The 21255-nt window shown below is 43.8% G+C and overlaps 1 protein-coding gene across 8 annotated transcripts in view; it reads left to right on the top strand.

Moving 5' to 3' along the window:
* The first annotated feature begins 2768 nt into the window (after positions 1 to 2768).
* The window catches only part of CTDSPL (CTD small phosphatase like), a 126179-nt gene continuing 107692 nt past the window's right edge, over positions 2769 to 21255 (top strand). For 5 of the 8 annotated variants that reach the window (XR_014232903.1, XM_082348737.1, XM_082348738.1 and 2 more), the window contains exons 1-2: positions 4477 to 4518; positions 4621 to 4798. Coding sequence is in view for 7 of the 8 variants with exons in the window: in XM_082348737.1 (XP_082204863.1) it covers positions 4492 to 4518; positions 4621 to 4798 (205 nt within the window). In the remaining variant the exon portion in view is untranslated. Of the gene's footprint in view, positions 3209 to 4476; positions 4519 to 4620; positions 4799 to 21255 lie in introns of those variants that run through there. The other 3 variants (XM_082348741.1, XM_082348740.1, XM_082348742.1) reach the window with 2 other exon arrangements.

Below are 21255 nucleotides of genomic sequence, written 5' to 3'. Positions count from 1 at the left end.
GGAGGCTTGGGGGCGGGAAGAAAGGGAGAGAGAGGGAGAGTGGAGTCAGAGATGGGCTGATTTATTGAGATCTTATTTTTTCCTCCCTGTATTCTCCACTCCTCCAGTTCCAAAGGAGACAGCCCAGCCCTCTCTTTCCCCAGGTCTCTGGGGAAGTTTGCGCAAAAAATAGAAATTGCCTGCAGACGCTCCCTTGCTCTCACTTGTGTTCATGTGCATGAGGGATGATCCAAGACCAGGAGGGCAGAGGACCAGGATTCCAGGGGAACTTCTGGGCCAGGGAAGGCCAGAGGGCAAGGGAGGGCAGTGCCAAGGTGGGACAAACCAGCCTGGGCAGAGACAACCTTGTCACGGGTGCGCCCTGTGTCCTGGCATGAATTTGAGCCTGTGTACGAATGAGCTTGTTCCTGTGTGTGCCAAGATGTCACCAGACCTGCCTGTGAAACATGTCATGCCACAGACTGCGGGCATGTATCTTTTCAAATTATAGTTTTGTCCAGATATATGCCCAGGGGTGGGATTGCCGGATCATATGGCAACTCTAGTTTTTTTGAGGAACCCCCATACTGTTCTCCATAGTGGCTGCACCATTTTACATTCCCACCAACAGTGTAGGAAGGTTCCCTTTTCTGAATTCAGAGAACATTTTAATTTGCCAGCCCCTGGGCCAGCCATAGCCTCTGAACAAATGCAAAGAGCGTTAGAAGTGGGGACAAGGGAAGTCCTGGGTGCCATGGGGCCCTAATCTGCTCTGCACTTCGGAGGGTTAGGCTGGGCATGCGCTGGAGCCTGGGCTACTTACACCGTCCTAACCAAAAGGGCACTTCGCTTCAACCTTCTTTGCTCAGCTGCCCCAGGAAATCACTATGGTCCCAAAGGAGCCAACAGAAGAGCAGCTACTCACACATGAGCCCACGCCAAGGCAGTGGGCACCAGGACCCACGCAGAAGCTCAAAGCCAGGATGTGACTTGAGGTCCTGGATTTGGGGGCAAAACCCCTACAGCTTGCCTAACTGCCTTTTAGAGCAGCTCCCCTGAAATGTTTTCCCACCTGCCACAGGAGCCCTGTCCCAGGACTGTCTCCCAGACCGGAACCCTCACTGGGCTCCACCCCGTGCAGACACCCGCTAGGTCTGCGGGCTGCCCTTCGCCAGAGGCGCTTCCGGAAGTGTATTTGAAAACTTTGGGGAGTCTCCTTGCTTCTCCCGGTGAGCACGTTACCTCGCGGTAACCAGCTCCGGGTCCCAGGGGTTAGGGAGTGAGAAAAGTCCTAAGGGCCTGGCTTCCTTTCAGCCACAACATGGACGGACGTGCCTATAACGTCTGAAGTGCGCGCGCAACCGGGCGCAAGGAGGCAGGGAGCTCCAAGCAGCAGTCCGCCCACTCAGCCTTGCCCACCTACGTCACGCTCCGCAGGCCCGCCCAGGTCCTCCTGATTGGTGGAGAGCGCGCGCGAGTGCTCCCCTCCCGCCCCCAGGTCCGCCCCCCTGCGGCACTGCCCGGCCCCCTGGCTTACCGGGCTGCCAGTGCAGCTTCCAAGTTGGAAAGCGAAGGCGCGGGCGCGAAAGGGCCCAGACCCACCAAGGGTGAGGGGGCACTTTCCCGTCTTGCTCGCGCTCTCGCCCTCGCCCTCGCCCCAGACCTGACTGGCTGGCTGCTCTTCAGAAGCACAGTCATTGCTCAGCTCGGCCCGCCACAGGCCCCTTCCTCTCTTCAGCCTTCGACCCGCTACCCCGGCCGGGCCCCTTACTGCAACAGCACCCGGAATTGCCCACTGCCCAGGCCCCGCTCGACGCCTACATCCCCCACGTGCCATGAGGTTGGTCCTCGAGGACCCACCGTCCAGCACGCGGGCTCTAGGGTCCAATGCTGAAACCGGTTCTGCAAGCATCCCCCGCCTGGAGCCTCCAGCTCCGTCCGCAGACTCCTCCTCCCCCCACCTAACCCCTGGTCACTCTTGGGTCCCGCATATCCGGACCCTTCAGGATTCCCCACACTCTGGGACCCCTCCGTTGACCGGCGCACCCTCGGGTCCCTCCTGAACCTTCCTCGCACTCAGGGGTTCTTCCTCGCACCAGCGCCCCGGACCCCTCCGCGGGCCGCCTCGGTGTAAGGGACCTCTCTTAGCAGCTCTACCTCCGCAAACCGCTGCCCTCCGCGCCCAAGTCCCTGACCCCTCGCTTCCCGCGCCGGGATGCCCCTCATCCAGCACCTCCCCCAAGACACCCTCTCGGGACCCTCCTCCTCTTCCCTCACATCTGCCTCCTACTCTTCCTGCCTCCTCCCGGTAAACATCCCTCCCAGGGCCCTCCTCACTCTCGCATCCATGCGATCCCTCCTCGGGCCGCCGGGGTCCCACTCTGAACACCCTTCCGAGCCCTACCCGCACCCCCGCGGGCCCTTGCCTAGCCCCCCACGCCCCTTAGCCCACTCATCTGCCGGACTCCTCCTCACGGCCCTCGCACCCTAGGCCGCTCACCCCACTCATTTTCCCAGAACCCCTGACAACCCCACACACCCCGGCCCTCTTACCTACCGCCAGGATCCCTCTGGAATCCCCTCCACCCCAAGCCCCTCACCCCACTCGTCTGCCCAAGACCCCCGCCCGCCCTCCACTCACCGCCTCGGCCTCACCCCGCAACCCTCTGCCCCCAGGGCCGGCGGGCAGCGGCGGCGGCAGCGGCGGCGGAGGCCGGTCCTCGGGCCGGGACACACCCACCCGCCCGCCCTCCCGCTTTCCCTCGTTCCCTCCCTCGTTCCCTCCCTCTCTCCCGCCCGCCCGCCCTCGCTCCTTGCTCTCTCCTTCCCCCTCGCCCGCTCCCGCTTCCCGCGGCGCCCGGCCTCCCGCTCCGCCTCCCCGTGCGCGGCTCTCCCGGGCGCGGCTCCGGGGTTCATGGTGACGAGGCGGCGGCCGCTCCAGCCCAGCGGCGGCGGCGGCGGCGGCGGGAGCGGGGGCGCGGGCCCGGGCCGCCTCTCCCAGAGAGCGGGGACGGGCGGCGGGCGCGCCCAGGCGGCGGCGGCGGCGAGCGCCCGCCCCGGCCCGCGGCCCCGCGCGCCCCCCGCGCCGCGCGCCCGTGCGCCTGGCTGCCGGGGGGCCGGGCCGGCGGGCTGCCGCCGTGCCGCGCACCCATGGACGGCCCGGCCATCATCACCCAGGTGACCAACCCCAAGGAGGACGAGGGCCGGGCCCCGGGCGCCAGCGAGAAAGGTGAGGAGGGGCGCGGGCGGGGCGGACCGGGGGCGTGGGCACTCCCCGCGCGGCCGGAGTTGGCTGCCGGGCGCCGGCGCGGGCTGGGGGAAGGGTGCAGGGGTGCGTGGGTGCGGGATGCGCCGCAGGGAGGCCGGCTTGCGGGTGCCGGCGGGAGGGGGAGTGTGGCCGCGCAACCCGGGGCGCGGGAGGGGGCGTGCGCCTCTCCCGGGGGGGTGGTGGCAATGTGGGGCCGACCCTGCCGGCCGGGAGTTTGTGTGTGCGCTCACGCCGACGGAGAAGTTGTGAGCGCGCGTGTGTGTTCCTGGCAGGTTGGAAGTGTGTGTGCAGGAGACAGACGTTGGAAGGGTGTGTGTGCACTTAACGGAGAAGTTGTGAGTGTCGTGCACCCGACACGTTGGGAGTGTGTGTATGTGTCTATCGGATTATATGTGTGTGTGTGCACTTGCATGTTGTGGGTGGGCACACACCAACTGAGAGACGGTAAAGGTGTGTGTGTGCACCTAACAGAGGTGGTGCGCTCGGGTTTTCCTGACAGGCTGTGAGTGCGGGTGTGTACCTTATGTAGAGGTTTCTGTGTACCTGACTAGGAGGTTGCGGAATGTATGTGTGCGTGCCCAAAAGAGCCTGAGCCTGAGAGTTCGTATGTGTTCACTCCTGACAGAGTTTGTGTGTGCAGATGATTGTGTGCCTACAGCACCCAACTGGCAGGTTGGATATGTTGTGTCCGTCAACTGGGAGGGTGTATGTGTGTGTGCACTCACACCTAAGAAGGCTGTGTGTGTGCTGTGCCTGACCATGAGCCTGTGTGTGCAGCGTGCACACCCGACAGTGAGGCTGTGTGCCGTGAGTTTAGTTGGTTGCACAAGTAGGGTAGGGGGTCGGGGGGAGCATTGCTGAGCCATCCGCCCTCCTTGACTCTGCTGTCTCAGTGACACCAGCCTGCTGGGCGCATCTGCGAGGCCTGGTCCTCCCTGGGTCCTTTTAGGGCCCAGCTCTAATGGGCACTGGAGGAGCCCTTGGGGGCCAGGTGTATCCCTTCCCAGAGAGTCGGCACTGTGCTGCAGTACCTGGTCTGATTTCAGCACATTTTGGCCCCGTCACCCACTTCTGTTATCTTTTTTGCTCTTTTCCTTTGTGTCCCTGCCCCTCTTGGAGACCTGTTGTCCCCTCTCTCATGTGCCCTGCTTACTGTCCCTTTAGTGAGCTGGCCTGAGGCTTGGACAGTTTTGAAGGGCCAAGGAATCTGGCTTGTTTTGTTCTGGTGACTAAAGCTTCCTGTTATGCGCCCGGCAAATACCTGGACCCAGGTCAGGAGCAGCCCACCAGGACACGCCCCTCCCCTCTCCAGGCCTGGCCTTTGACTTTGACAGAGTCAGATTTCCTTCCATGTGTTATTACTCTTGTGCCAGTCGGGTGAGGTGTGCAGCCCTACGGAGCAGTGGCGTGGGGGTGGGGAGAACACCCCATTGCCTCTCCCCAAGCAGGAACGGCTGAGCAAGCCCACCAGGAAAATGGAAGAAACCACCAGAGGCACCCTGAGATTGGGGATTTGTCAACCCATTTGCACTTTCATAGACCATAAACACTGTAAGTCTGTGGATTTGTTTTCTTTTACGTAAAATTAGAAATCAGACTCCCCCAGGCATTTTTCTGTGCCTTACAAATGAGCTATAAAAAACTCTGCAAAAGGATGCTCCAGATGAATCTTCATGTCTCTCTGGGGCCCAAGTGGGCAGCACCTTGGTTGGTCTGGCCTTCCTGCCGCTGGGGCTGTTAGTTCTTGGGGCCCTGGCCTGCTGGCTCTGGGCTGGGCATGTCCCCTCAGGGACGTTTTGGTTGGAGGCATCAAGGAGATTTGATGCCTCTGCTTCTCTCCCGCTGTGGATTGAGTGCTTTGTGTGATGCTTTGCCAGAGAGAATCCACAGCTCTTGTGAGGAGAGGGGTGGTGGAAAGCAAGGAAATATTTGTCAAGGCTTTAGCCTTCCTGCTGCTCCCCACCTGGTTCCAGGAGCAGGAGCTTCCCCAACTTTCTCTTTTCCTCTAGCTGCTAGGCTTCTAAAGTGGAGTCAGTTATCCAAAATCCAAACCATGTACAAATAATCAAGGATGGTGCTTGTTCTATTCAACTCGTTTACATTGCTCTCCATGATAATCTTTTATTATCTTTAACTGTTTATTTTGTTTGTTTTCTAGTGTCAGATTGGTTGGTTGGTAACTGATTAGAGGAATTCCTCACCTGCCACTCTGGGATGGGGTGGCTAGCTAGTAGATGCTTCTTGTTGAAGCATTAAAATCCTACTCAATTTAGTTTTTCACTTTAAAAGCTGGAAATAATTTTGGTTAACTATAGTGTGGCAATAAACTTTAGAGCCAAGCTTTGGAATAGCTTCTTCAGATTCATAAACCACTAAACAGGTTTAGCAATGTTTCTTGCTTAAGCATGTTGATATATTTAGATAGGCACAATGTATTTTATTTTTATTTATTTTTAATTGCCAATTTTAATTTTTAATAAAATATGGTATTTATAAGGTGCCTTCCATTTGGTATACACAGTAGATGAGATATAGCTTAAGATCTCAGGACTCTAATAAAAAAAAAACAATTTATTGGAGACAAAACAGGCACAATGTATTTTATATCATTTGAGTTTTAGGTAAATACTTAATCATTTTGGTTTTTATTATGGGGCCTGGAATGTTGTAAGTTTTTGTGATAGGAAAGAAATGCTTGGTTTTAAAAGTTTACTGTTATCATTTGTTCTTAAAATAGGAATAATAATGACTGCCTTTTGGGTTTGATTTGGGGGTTAAATGAGATGAGGTATGTTAAAGACTCTGCCTGGTTCACCAGTGTGTCACTATCCCGTAAACCTTTCTTTAGGTTTAGGTTTGCAGAGAAAGTAGTAAGCATGGGCTTGGGCGGGGGTGGGGGCAGTTTGCACGAGTTGAATTACTTTTTGACACTTTGCCACGTGGTGGTGCACCACTCAGAGATGACTCTCCCTGTCAGAGGTGTGGCCTGTTACCGAAGATTTTTTTTGTAATCGTGTTTGACTTGACTGATAGTATAAAGATGCAGAGGCAGTTTTACCTGTGAGTTTAGCTCAGCTTGCTTTGCTATCTGGAAATTTATTCTTACAAATCAATATGAAAAAGTCAAACAATACAGTAGAAGAGTGGTCAAGAGATATCAACAAGAAAAATCATAGAAGAGGAAATTTGAAGGTCCAGTAAGTGTATGAAATGACACTTTACTTCCTGTGAAATTTTTTCATGCATCAGCTAGGTTAAATATTTAAGTGACTGACAACATTCAAAGTAAACAAAAGTTTTGGGAAGCGAATACTTTTGTAGTCTTTTGTGAGAGAATAGAGTACAGACTTTTTAGAGAGTAATTTAGTACTGACTCATTTAGGAACACATTTGGCTGCAAGTAACAGAAAACCAGACTTAACCTGATAGGAGTTTATTCTTGTCACATAGCAAGCAGTCTGGAGGTAACTGCCGGCTGGCTTTGGTTCAGCAACTCATTAGTATCAGGGCTGACATTACTGTGATTCCCTTGACTTTCCTACATGTTGTAACATGGCTGCCACCCCTCCAAACACCACAGCCACCTTCAGGGCAGGAAAAAGGGACAGTGCCAGTCATGTTCAGCCCTTTTTACTTGGAAAGCAGAAACACCCCTAGGGACGGCCCAGCAAACTTTTGCTGATGTGTAATTGGCCAGAACTGGTCATGTAGTCAGTCGAGCCTTTGTTTTGGAGGTGGGAGAGGAGAAGATGATTGGCAATAGGTGGGAACAGGTGTCGGTTCAGCCAATCAACAATTTTGGCCACACCTGCAAAGCCCCGGTCTACTTCTGGATTTCTCTCCTAGAGAAATATCCTCATATGTGCTCCAAGAAACAGCACAAGGATTTTCACCAATGGCTACATTGCTTGCAATAGCAAAAATTGGAAATATCCTAAGTGTCAAAGGATTAGACTGTGGTACATCAATTCCATAGAATACTGCAAGGTACTTGAAAAGAATGAGTAAACATAGATCTAAACATACTAACGTGCAAATTTCCAAGACATTTGGAAGCAGGGGGAAAAAGGAATTTGAAGAACAGTATAAACATTGTGATCCTGTCTCTATTTTTAAAAAAAAAATCAGACACACACATAAAACTGTACATATGTCTAGAGATGCACAAAAAATAATCTGAAAAAAATCTGAAGGAAATACTTCAAACAGACAATATTTCCCTGGGGAAAAGACTGGGATGGGAAGCGAGGGAACTTTGCCTTTTTGTTTAAATATTAATGAAAATGTCCTTGTGCTTTACAGAAGAATTTTTTTAACTAAAAAAAAGGAACAAATTTTTGTAAGCTAATACATGTCGCTTGATGAGATTTCTGCAGGCAAGTTTGTTTTGGCAGAATTTTGGCCTAAAATGCTAGGTATACTTCCCCCAAATGTTTGCAACACTTAAGCTTAACTCAGAAACCTTTAACCTTTGGGCTGCTAACAAAATTATAGCAAGGAGAAGATTCCTGGAAGCAATAGTTATTTCAGATGCCGGAACACATTTGAAGTAGATTCAGTTTGATTAGCTTTTTAATAATAAACTTTTTATTTGGAGATAACTGTGCATTTACATGCAGTTGTAAGAAATCACACAGAGATCTCCTGACCTCCCCTCCAGCCCCACCCTGACACCTAGTTCCTGCCCATATTAGCATCTTGCAAAACCTTAGTACAAAATCACTGGTGTAGTCAGGATACAGAAAAATTCCATCGCCTGGAAGATCCCTCATGGGGCCATTTTATAACCACACCTACTTCCCTCCCATCCTCACCCCTTCTCAGCCCATTGGCAACCACTAGTCTGTTCTTCATTTCTGAAATTTTGTCACTTTATATAAATGTATAGGGGCTTCCCTGGTGGCGCAGTGGTTAAGAATCCTCCTGCCAATGCAGGGGACACAGGTTCGAGCCCTGGTCCGGGAAGATCCCACATGCCGCAGAGCACCTAAGCCCATATGCCACAACTACTGAGCCTGTGCTCTAGAGCCTGCAAGCCACAACTACCGAGCCTGCGGGCCACAACTACTGAAGCTCGCGTGCCTAGAGCCCATGCTTCGCAACAAGAGAAGCCACCGCAATGAGAAGCCCACGCACCTCAAGGAAGAGTAGCCCCCGCTCGACGCAACTAGAGAAAGCCCGCGTGCAGCAATGAAAACCCAAGGCAGCCAAAAATAAATAAATTAATTAATTAAAAATAAATAAATAAAGTATATAAATGTATATAAATGGAGTCAAACAATATGTGCTCTTTTGGAATTGACTTTTTTCATTCAGCATAATTCTCTGGATTTTCAGCCAGGTTGTTGCTTGTATCAATATTTTATTCTTCTTTATTGCTGAGTAGTTTTTCATGACATGGATACTACAGTTTGTTTAACCATTTACTCTTTGAAGAACATCTGATCATTTCTGGATTTGGGCTATTACAAATAAAGCTGCTATAAACATTAGTGGACAGGTTTTTGGGTAGACATAAGTCTTTGTTTCTCCAGGATAAATACCCAGGCACGCAATTGCTGGCTCATATGGTAGTTGCATATTTACTTTTTAAAGGAAATATGCCAAACTGTTTTCCAGATTAAGTGTACCAGTTTACAGTCTCACCAACAATGTGTGAATGATCCAATGTGGAGAACCACATCCTCACCAGCATTTGATGTCACTTTTTTATATTAGCCATTCTGATAAGCATGTAGTGGTATCTCATTGTGGTTTTATTTGCATTTCCCTGATGGCTAATGATGTTGAACTTCTTTTCATGTGCTCTTTTCCTTCTGTATATTTTCTGTGATGGGATGTCCCTTCGTGTCTTTTGTCTGTGTTCTAACTGGATTTTCTTTTTACTGTTGAGTTTTGAGAATTCTTTTCATATTCTAGATATTAGTCCTTCATCAGATATGTGGTTTGCAAATATTTTCTCCTTATCTTTAGCTTGTATTTTCATCCTAACACAGACTTTTGCAGAACAAAAGTTTTAAATTTTGCTAAGGTACAATATATCAGTTTTTCCTTCTATTGATTGTGCTTTTGAGGTCAACTCTAAGAACTCTATCTAGCACTAGATCCCAAAGATTTTCTCATATGCTTTTCCCAAAAGTTTTGTAGTTTTACATTTTACATTTAATACCATTATCTATTCTGATTTAATTTTTATAAGGTGATTGACTTAGATTCAGTTTTTGTCTCTGGCTGTCGAATTACTTTAGCCACATTTGTTGGAAAGGCTTTCCTTCCGCTTTTGCATTTCTTTTCCATCTCTGTCAAAAATCAGTGCATCATATTTGTGTAGGTCTCTTTCTGAGTTTTTTATTTTGTTCCACTGATTTATGTGTCTATCCCTTTGCCTGTATCACAGTCTTGATTATTGTAGCTATATATTAAGTTTTGAGATAGGGTAGCCTGATTCCTCCAAATTTTGTTCTTTTTCAAAATTGTTTTAGCTGTTATAGTTCCTTTGTCTTTCTATATATATTCTACAATAATCTTGTCTATATCTACTAAAAAAAAACTTGCTGAGATTTGATAGGAATTGAATTAAACCTGTGTGTCAATTTGGGGAGAATTGACATCTTTACTATGTTGAGTCTTCCAGTTCATGACCATGGTATGTCTTTTCATTTATTTAGATATTCTTTGATTCTTTCATCAGGGTTGAATAGTTTTCAGCATACAGGTCCTATTAATGTTTTTGTTAGATATGTATCTCAGTGTTTCTCTTTTTTTAAGTTATTTTATTATATTTTTAATTTTGGTGTTCATGTGTTCAGTGCTAGTGTATAGGAATACAATTGATTTTTGTATGTTTTCCTTGTATCCTGTGATTGCTCAGCTCACTTATTAGTTATAAGAGGCTTTGTATATTTCTTGGGGCTTTTAACATAGACAAACATGTCCTCACATAAGAACACTTATATTCATTTCTGATTTGTATGCCTTTTATTTATTTTTCTTGCTTTATTGCACTGACGAGAACTTAGAGAAGTATGTTGAATAAGAGTTGTGAGAAAGGACATCCTTGCCTTGTTCCCCATGGGAAACCATTTCAGTCTTTTACCATTAAGTATATTGTCAGCTGTTGTTTTTTTGTATGTCTTTATCAGGTTGAGGAAGTTCTCCTGTATCCCAGTGTTTCTGGGAGTTTCAGAAATGGATGTTGAATTTTGTCATATGCTTTTTCTGCATCAATTGATATGATCATATGAGTTTTCATTTTTAGTCTGTTAATATGGTAGATTACACTGATGGATTTTGACATATCAAACCAGCTTGCATGCCTAGAATAAAACTCATGGTTATATATATAGTTCTTTTTATATATTAGTGAATTCTAATTGCTCATATTGCTAATATTAGCAATATTTCTGTTGCTAATATTTGAGGATTTTTACATCTGTATTCATGAGTGATATTGGTCTATAGTTTTCCTTTTTGGCATGGTCTTTATCTGGTTTGGTATCAGCTTTGTAAAATAAACTGGGAAGTATTCTCTCTTCTCTCTTCTGGAAGAGATTGTGTAGCACTGGTGTTCATTCTTCAGTGAAATCATCTGTGCCTGGAGATTTCTTTTGGGGGGAGTTTTTAAATTACAAATTCAATTTCTTTAATAGTTACAGAGCTATTCAAATTATCTTTTTCATACTGGGTAAGTTGTGTCATTTTTGTTTTTAGAGATTTGATCCATTTCATCGAAGTTCTCAAATTTGTGTGTAGAGTTGTTCATAGCGTTATTCCCTCATTACCTGTTTGATGCTTGCAGGGTCTGAAGTGATAGCCGCTGTTTCTCATATCCCCTGTTCCATTCGTAGTATTGGTAATTTGTGTCTTCCATGTTATTTTTTGGTCAGGCTTGATAGAGGTTTCTCAATTTTCTTGATCTTTAGAAAGAACCAGGTTTGTGGTTCATTGATTTTTCTCTACTGCTTTATGTTTTCAACTTAACTGATATCTGTTCTTTTCTTTTTTTTTTTAATTTTTAAATTTAATTTTATTTATTTTTTTATACAGCAGGTTCTTATTAGTCATCAATTTCATACACATCAGTGTATACATGTCAATCCCAATCTCCCAATTCATCCCACCACCACCACCCACCCCCACCGCTTTCCCAGCTTGGTGTCCATACGTTTGTTCTCTGCATCTGTGTCTCAATTTCTGCCCTGCAAACTGGTTCATCTGCACCATTTTTCTAGGTTCCACATATATGCGTTAATATACGATATTTGTTTTTCTCTTTCTGACTTACTTCACTCTGTATGACAGTCTCTAGATCCATCCAAGTCTCAACAAATGACCCAGTTTCGTTCCTTTTTATGGCTGAGTAATATTCCATTGTATATGTGTACCATATCTTCTTTATCCATTCATCTGTCGATGGGCATTTAGTTGCTTCCATGTCCTGGCTATTGTAAATAGTGCTGCAATGAACATTGGGGTGCATGTGTCTTTTTGAATTATGCTTTTCTCTGGGTATATGCCCAGTAGTGGGATTGCTGAGTCATATGGTAATTCTATTTTTAGTTCTTTAAGGAACCTCCATACTATTTTCCATAGTGGTGGTATCAATTTACATTCCCACACACAGTGCAACAGGGCTCCGTTTTCTCAACACCCTCTCCAGCATTTTGTTGTTTGTAGATTTTCTGATGATGGCCATTCTAACTGGTGTGAGGTGATACCTCATTGTAGTTTTGATTTGCATTTCTCTAATAATTAGTGATGTTGAGCAGCTTTTCATGTGCTTCTTGGCTATCTGTATGTCTTCATTGGAGAAATGTCTGTTTAGGTCTTCTGCCCATTTTTGGATTGGGTTGTTTGTTTTTTTAATATTGAGCTGCATGAGCTGTTTATATATTTTGGAGATTAATCCTTTGTCCGTTGATTCGTTTGCAAATATTTTCTCCTATTCTGAGGGTTGTCTTTTCGTCTTGTTTATGGTTTCCTTTGCTGTGCAAAAGCTTTGAAGTTTCATTAGGTCCCATTTGTTTATTTTTGTTTTTATTTCCATTACTCTAGGAGGTGGATCAAAAAAGATCTTGCTGTGATTTATGTCAAAGAGTGTTCTTCCTGTGTTTTCCTCTAAGAGTTTTATAGTGTCCAGTCTTACATTTAGGTCTCTAATCCATTTGGAGTTTATTTTTATGTATGGTGTTAGGGAGTGTTCTAATTTCATTCTTTTACATGTAGCTGTTTTCCCAGCACCACTTATTGAAGAGACTGTCTTTTCTCCATTGTACATCCTTGCCTCCTTTGTCATAGAGTAGTTGACCATAGGTGTGTGGGTTAATCTCTGGGCTTTCTATCTTGTTCCATTGATCTATGTTTCTGTTTTTGTGCCAGTACCATATTGTCTTGATTACTGTAGCTTTATAGTATAGTCTGAAGTCAGGGAGTCTGATTCCTCCAGCTCCGTTTTTTTCCATCAACACTGCTTTGGCTATTCAGGGTCTTTTGCGTCTCCATACAAATTTTAAGATTTTTTGTTTTAGTTCCGTAAAAAATGCCATTGGTAATTTGATAGGGATTGCATTGAATCTGTAGATTGCTTTGGGTAGTATAGTCATTTTCACAACATTGATTCTTCCAATCCAAGAACATGGTATATCTCTCCACCTGTTGGTATCATCTTTAATTTCTTTCATCAGTGTCTTACAGTTTTCTGCATACAGGTCTTTTGTCTCCCTAGGTAGGTTTATTCCTAGGTATTTTATTCTTTTTGTTGCAGTGGTAAATGGGAGTGTTTCCTTAATTTCTCTTTCAGATTTTTCATCATTAGTGTATAGGAATGCAAGAGATTTCTGTGCATTAATTTTGTATCCTGCAACTTTACCAAATTCATTGATTAGCGCTAGTAGTTTCCTGGTGGCATCTTTAGGATTCTCTATGTATAGTATCATGTCATCTGCAAACAGTAACAGTTTTACTTCTTCTTTTCCAATTTGTATTCCTTTTATTTCTTTATCTTCTCCGATTGCCGTGGCTAGGACTTCCAAAACTATGTTGAATAATAGTGGCGAGAGTGGACATCCTTGTCTTGTTCCTGATCTTAAAGGAAATGGTTTCAGTTTTTCACCATTGAGAATGATGTTTGCTGTGGGTTTGTCGTATATGGCCTTTATTTGTTGAGGTAGGTTCCCTCTATGCCCACTTTCTGGAGAGTTTTTATCATAAATGCGTGTTGAATTTTGTCAAAAGCCTTTTCTGCATCTATTGAGATGATCATATGGTTTTTATTCTTCAGTTTGTTAATATGGTGTATCACATTGATTGATTTGCATGTATTGAAGAATCCTTGCCTCCCTGGGATAAATCCCACTTGATCATGGTGTATGATCCTTTTAATGTGTTGTTGGATTCTGTTTGCTAGTATTTTCTTGAGGATTTTTGCATCTATATTCATCAGTGATATTGGTCTGTAATGTTCTTTTTTTGTAGTATCTTTGTCTGGTTTTGGTATCAGGGTGATGGTGGCCTCATAGAATGAGTTTGGGAGTGTTCCTTCCTCCGCAATTTTTTGGAAGAGTTTGAGAAGGATGAGTGTTAGGTCTTCTCTAAATGTTTGATAGAATTCACCTGTGAAGCCATCTGGTCCTGGACTTTTGTTTGTTGGAAGATTTTTAATCACAGTTTCAATTTCATTACTCGTGATTGGTCTGTTCATATTTTCTATTTCTTCCTGGTTCAGTCTTGGAAGGTTATACCTTCTAAGAGTTTGTCCATTTCTTCCAGGTTGTCCATTTTATAGGCATAGAGCTGCTTGTAGTACTCTCTTAGGATGCTTTGTATTTCTGTGGTGTCTGTTGTAACTTCTCCATTTTCATTTCTAATTTTATTGATTTGAGTCCTCTCCCTCTTTTTCTTGATGAGTCTGGCTAATGGTTTATCAATTTTGTTTATCTTCTCAAAGAACCAGCTTTTACTTTTATTGATCTTTGCTATTGTTTTCTTTGTTTCTATTTTATTTATTTCTTCTCTGATCTTTATGATTTCTTTCCTTCTACTAACTTTGGGTTTTGTTTGTTCTTCTTTCTCTAGTTCCTTTAGGTGTAACGTTAGATTGTTTGAGATTTTTCTTGTTTCTTGAGGTAGGCTTGTATAGCTATAAACTTCCCTCTTAGAACTGCTTTTGCTGCATCCCATAGGTTTTGGACCGTCGTGTTTTCATTGTCATTTGTCTCTAGGTATTTTTTGATTTCCTCTTTGATTTCTTCAGTTATCTCTTGGTTATTTAATAACGTATTGTTTAGCCTCCATGTGTTTGTGTTTTTTACGTTTTTTTCCCTGTAATTCATTTCTAATCTCATAGCGTTGTGGTCAGAAAAGGTGCTTGATATGATCTCAGTTTTCTTAAATTTACTGAGGCTTGATTTGTGACCCAAGATGTGATCTATCCTGGAGAATGTTCTGTGCACACTTGAGAAGAAAGTGTAATCTGCTGTTTTTGGATGGAATGTCCTATAAATATCAATTAAATCTATCTGCTCTATTGTGCCATTTAAAGCTTGTGTTTCCTTATTAATTTTCATTTTGGATGATCTGTCCATTGGTGTAAGTGAGGTGTTAAAGTCCCCCACTAGTATTGTGTTACTGTCGATTTCCTCTTTTATAGCTGTTAGCAGTCGCCTTATGTATTGAGGTGCTCTTGTGTTGGGTACATATATATTTATAATTGTTATATCTTCTTCTTGGATTGACCCCTTGATCATTACGTAGTGTCCGTCCTTGTCTCTTGTACCATTCTTTATCTTAAAGTCTGTTTTATCTGATATGAGTATTGCTCCTCCAGCTTTCTTTTGATTTCCATTTGCATGGAATATCTTTTTCCATCGCCTCACTTTCAGTCTGAATGTGTCCCTAGGTCTGAAGTGGGTCTCCTGTAGACAGCATATATACGGGTCTTGTTTTTATATCCACTCAGCAAGCCTGTGTCTTTTGGTTGGAGCATTTAATCCATTCACATTTAAGGTAATTATCGATATGTATGTCCCTGTGACCATTTTCTTAATTGTTTTGGGTTTGTTTTTGTAGGTCCTTTTCTTCTCTTGTATTTCCCACTTAGAGAAGTTCCTTTAGCATTTGTTGTAGAGCTGGTTTGGTGGTGCTGAATTCTCTTAGCTTTTGCTTGTCTGTAAAGCTTTTGATTTCTCCATCAAATCTAAATGAGATCCTTGCTGGGTAGAGTAATCTTGGTTGTAGGTTCTTCCCTTTCATCACTTTAAGTATATCATGCCACTCCCTTCTGGCTTGTAGAGTTTCTGCTGAGAAATCAGCTGTTAACCTTATGGGAGTTCCCTTGTATCTTATTTGTCATTTTTCCCTTGCTGCTTTTAATAATTTTTCTTTGTCTTTAATTTTTGCCACTTTGATTACTATTTGTCTCGGCGTGTTTCTCCTTGCGTTTATCCTGTATGGGACTCTCTGCGCTTCCTGGACTTGGGTGGCTATTTCCTTTCCCATGTTAGGGAAGTTTTCGACTATAATCTCTTCAAATATTTTCTCAGGTCCTTTCTCTCCCTCTTCTCCTTCTGGGACCCCTATAATATAAATGTTGTTGCATTTAATGTTGTCCCAGAGGTCTCTTATCTGTCTTCATTTCTTTTCATTCTTTTTTCTTTATTCTGTTCCGCAGCAGTGAATTCCACCATTCTGTCTTCCAGGTCCCTTATCCATTCTTCTGCCTCAGTTATTCTGCTATTGATTCCTTCTAGTGTATTTTTCATTTCAGTTATTGTATTGCTCATCTCTGTTTGTTTGTTCTTTAATTTTTCTAGGTCTTTGTTAAACATTTCTTGCATCTTCCCGATCTTTGCCCCTACTCTTTTTCCGAGGTCCTGGATCATCTTCACTATCATTATTCTGAATTCTTTTTCTGGAAGGTTGCCTATCTCCACTTCATTTAGTTGTTTTTCTGGGGTTTTATCTTGTTCCTTCATCTGGTACATAGCCCTCTGCCTTTTCATCTTGTCTATCTTTCTGTGAATGTCTCTGTTCTTTTCTTTATTATTTCCTTCCTTCTGCTTGATTTGGGTTTATTTTGCTCTTTCTAGGTTCTTGGAGGGGAACTTAGATTATTGATTTGAGACTTTTCTTTTTTCCTAATGTATGCGTTTAGTGCTACACAGTTTTCTCTGAGCACTACTTTTGCAATATCTCACAAATTTTGATGTATTATATTTTCATCTTCATTCAGTTCCATGTATTTTTTAAAAATAGGCTTTATTTTTAGAACAGTTTTAGGTTCACAGCAAAATTGAGCACAAGGTATAGAGTTCCCACATAATGCTGACCCCACACATTTTCAACTCATTTGGGTAAATACCAAGGAGCACTATTGCTCTACTGTATGGTGAGAATATTTTTTGTTTTGTAAGAAACTGTCAAACTGTCTTCCAAAGTATTTGTACCAACCTTAGTTTTCAGAAGTTTAGTTATGATATGTCTTGGCCTGGATTTCTTCAGGTTTATCCTGTTGGGGATTCGGTCAACTTCTTGAATTTGTAAGGTTGTCTCTTACCAAATTTGGGAAGTTTTCAGCCAGTATTTCCTGAAGTGTTTTTTCAGCACTGCCCTTTTCTCCTCTTCTTCTGGGACTCTGATGACACAAATATTAGATCCTTTGTTATAGTCCCACAGGTTTATCAATACTGACTATTCTTTTTTTTTTTTTTTTTAATCTTTTCTCCCTGTTGATTCAGATTGGGTAATTTCTGTTGGTCTATCTTCAAGTTCATTGATTTGTTCTTAGTCTCCTCCATTCTGCTATTGAGACCATCCACGAGTTTTTTATTTCAACTTTTGTATTTTTTTGTTCAAAATTTTCCATTCAGTTTTGCTTTATGTCTTGTATTTCTTTACTAAGACCTTCTATTTCTTTGCTGAGGCTTTCTATTTTCATTTATTTTAAGTGTGTTCCTAACTGCTTTTATTGTAGCTGCTTGAAAATCTTTGTCAGGTAAGTGTTACATTTCTGTCTTCTTGGTGTTGGCATCGATTGATTGTCTTTTTTTCATTCAGTTTGAGATCTTCTGGCTCTTGGTATAACAAGTGAATTACAGTTGAAACCTGGACATTTTCATATTGTTATGAGACTCTGGGTCTTAGTTCAACCTTCTGTTTTAGTTGGTTTTCTCTGACACTGCTCTAGCAGGCAAGGGGGAACACTGCCTCATTATTGCCAGATTGAGGTAGAAATCCAAGATCTCCACTTGTCCTCTTTTGGCAAACTGCTGGGCAGGGGAGGGAGTTTCGGCTCCCACATGGTCTCTGCTGAACTGCAGTGGGAGTGGCCTCACTACCACTGGGTGATGGTGAAAGCCCTGAATCTTCCTGTCCCTCCTCTGACTCCACCCCAGTAGGTAGGGAAGGAGCATTTCATTACTGCTGGGTAGGGATAGAAGTCCAAGCTGGCCACATGGTCTCCACTGACATCACTGGGAGCGGCAGGGACTCAATACCAGCTGTCAGGGATGAAAGTCTCTTCTGCCTACGTGGTTTTCTCAAACACTACCCCAGCAGGGTGGTGGGGTGCTTCCTTACACCCTGGTGGGGGTGGAATTCTACAAACCCATTGGATTTTGCTAATATAGGTGGGGTTGGGGCCACAGTGTGTGTGTGTGTGTGTGTGTGTGTGTGTGTGTGTGTGTGTGTGTGTTATTTGCTGCAGTAGAGCAATTATTATCTGAAAGTATTCTGTCTTACTAGACTGTCCCTTTTCTGATCCTTTGGTTACAAAGAATAGGCTTTTGAGAGGACTTTGTCTGCAAGTGTTGATGTTTGCCCATATCCAGCTCCTTCATCTCTAAGTCTGGGTTATCTGAGGTAAAAGAAAACCCAGGGATCACCACCGTCGGTTCAGGTCTCAGGTCCCTCGCTGCTCTGCCTTCTCTCCACCTTTCAGTCTTTTTACGTTTGCTATATAAACCAGGTTTTTAGTTGTACTTAGTGGAAAGAATAGGAAGAAGTATGTTTACTTCATCTTCTTGGAAGTAGAAGTCCCCCGATTAATTTTTAGACCTATCCAAATTAAGTGTTTTAAGGAAGACTGGATTTGGAAAGTTGTCACTTTAAAGGTTTATTTCAGCAATGTGCTAATGACCGATGTAAAAGTCAAATTGAGTTAGTGCTTTGAGAATCTTGATTGTCCCTGAAAAAGAGAAATGATAATGAATTCAGTGTGAAATCAGGTCTAGATCAGTGGGGCTTCAGTGACAACTGTTGTTGAGCCAACCTTCAAAGGATGCATTCATAAGCTTACGTCTTAACACCAGAATTTAGATCAGAATTCTCAAGTATCCTGATTTAGATGTATTTTTGATCTAATATTCTGTTTGATTGGCAAGCATGTTTAAACCCATATCTTATCTTTCACTTTGTTTCTCAAATGAGAAAGCATCCATTTAAGTAGATAGAAGTGTCTTCCTGGGGTAAACACAAAGGAGCTTATCTCTGGTTTTAGCGCTTGAGACCACCAGGCAGGGCTCACTGGCCAGTGAGTGGAAAAGCCTGCTTCCAGTCTGTGCTGCCCTGAAAGTAGGTCTGAGGGCTTCAGAAACTTGGCCCAGGCTGCACTTGACCAGAGTGGCCCCAGGTCGGAGGGGAACCCCATTTGCAATAGCAGGACTGGGCTTTCAGGGGGGACCACACAGCTTTACATTTAATTCTGAGGTATTAATTTATTTTCCTTCCATTTTTGTTGACATACGACATTATTTAAGTTTAAGGGATACGGCATAATGACTTGACATACATATATATTGTGAGATGATTACCACAATAAGTATACATCCATTACCTCATATAGTTACCAAAAAAATGTTTTCCCTTATGATGAGAATTTTTAGGATTCACTCCCTTAGCAACTTTCAAATATATCACCCAGCATTGTAAACTACAGTCATCATGTTGCACGTTACATCCTTAGTGCTTGTTATCTTATAAATGGAAGTTTGTACCTTATGACCACCTTCACCCAGTTCCCCCGCCCCTCACCCTCTGCCTCTGGGAACCACAGATCTGATCTCTTTTCCTATGAATTTGGGTTTTTTTTAGAATCCACATATAAGTGAGATCATAAAGTATTTGTCTTTTTCTGACTTATTTCATTTAGCATACTGCCCCCCAGGTCCATCCATGTTGTTGCAAATGGCAGGATTTCCTTCTTTTTTCTTTTTTTTTTTTCCTTCTTTTTTATGATAATAATATTCCATTATATATTGATAATATATGTGTGAATCTCTATGTATATGAATCTTACATGTATATGAATATATATATAGATATATATGTGTGTGTGTGTGTTTGTGTGTGTGTATGTATAGTGATGTTGGGGGTGGGAGAAGGGGGATACATGACAGGGCCAGTGGGTTCACTGGGTCCTTTCAGCCAGGAATTGGCAGAGGTCAGGAAACACTCTGGCCACAGACGATTCTAGATTTAAATATACAATACATATATAATTTTTTTTCACTTGCTTTGGCAATAATGTATGATGCTAAGGTCAGCTGTATATAACTACTAATCAAGGGAATGTAAGGATTCTCTTGGGAAATGTTGAAGTATAATATATACCTTGAAACTTATTTTCCAGATATTAAATCATGATTTATAAGACATTTGAAGTTTAGTATTTTTAATGACCTAGCTTTCTTTTAAAAAATCTACTTTCGGGGACTTCCCTGGTGGCGCAGTGGTTGGGAGTCTGTCTGCCAGTGCAGGGGACACGGGTTCGAGCCCTGGTCTGGGAAGATCCCACATGCCGCGGAGCAACTAGGCCCATGAGCCACAGCTACTGAGCCTGCGCATCTGGAGCCTGTGCTCCGCAACAAGAGCTGCGATAGTGAGGCCCGTGCACCGCGATGAAGAGTGGCCCCCACTTGCCACAACTAGGGAAAGCCCTCACACAGAAACGAAGACCCAACACAGCCAAAAATAAATTAAAAAAAAAAAATCTACTTTCGGGACTTCCCTGGTGGGGCAGTGGTTAAGAATCCACCTGCCAATGCAGGGGACACGGGTTTGAGCCATGGTCTGGGAAGATCCCACATGCCCGGAGCAACTAAGCCCGTGCGCCACAACTACTGAGCCTGCGCTCTAGAGCCTGCAAGCCACAACTACTGAGCCCATGTGCCACAACTACTGAAGCCCGCGCGCCTAGAGCCCATGCTTTGCAACAAGAGAAGCCACCGCAATGAGAAGCAACGAAGAGTAGCGCCTGCTCGCCACAACTAGAGAAAGCCCGTGGCAGCAACGAAGACCCAACACAGCCAAAAATTAAATAAGTAAATAAATAAATCTACTTTCATTAAATAGTTTCCTTTTCTTTAATCTTTTTTTAAAAAAATATTTATTTATTTGGTTGTACCAGGTGGGCTCCTTAGTGGCATGCGAACTCGTAGTTGCGGAATGCATATGGGATCTAGTTCTCTGACCAGGGATAGAACCCGGGTCCCCTGCATTGGGAGCGCGGAGTCTTGGCCACTGCGCCACCAGGGAAGTCCCTCCTTTCCTTTAATCTTTTAACATATATTTTACTATTTTTTTTTTAATGAGGAGGCATGGTCAGTGCTTTATTTAAAATAAAATTAAGCAAATATTTGCCTTTATGGCTTTGAAACAACACATAATGGAGCAAAGGCTTAGGAACTGCTTGTAGCCCTGAGTTGGGATGTGGACATTTTTATATTTGGGAGCAGGACAGAAAACACTGTAAACACATAGTTCTCTGAAACTAGGGCCTAATAAACAGTGGTCTTCATGGATATTAAGGATTATGTAACCACCTAAGTAATCGCTCATTTTGATTCTGAGTAGCTGCTTCAAGTTAAAAACTGAAAGGTTTCTTTGTAATTATAACTCGTACTAAGGCTACTTGCCAAAGTGTTTTAAAATCCTGGTACTCAAAGCACTTTAAAAACTGAAGAGAAGTGGCTTGATATGTGATGGCTGATACTATTCTTACCTTTCATAGTTAG

The sequence above is a fragment of the Balaenoptera borealis genome (genome assembly GCF_965194805.1).
Source record: "Balaenoptera borealis genome assembly, chromosome: 12".
Classification (NCBI taxonomy): domain Eukaryota; kingdom Metazoa; phylum Chordata; class Mammalia; order Artiodactyla; family Balaenopteridae; genus Balaenoptera; species Balaenoptera borealis.
Note: the sequence above shows the minus strand (reverse complement) of the source record. Positions and strands in the feature narration are given on the sequence as shown.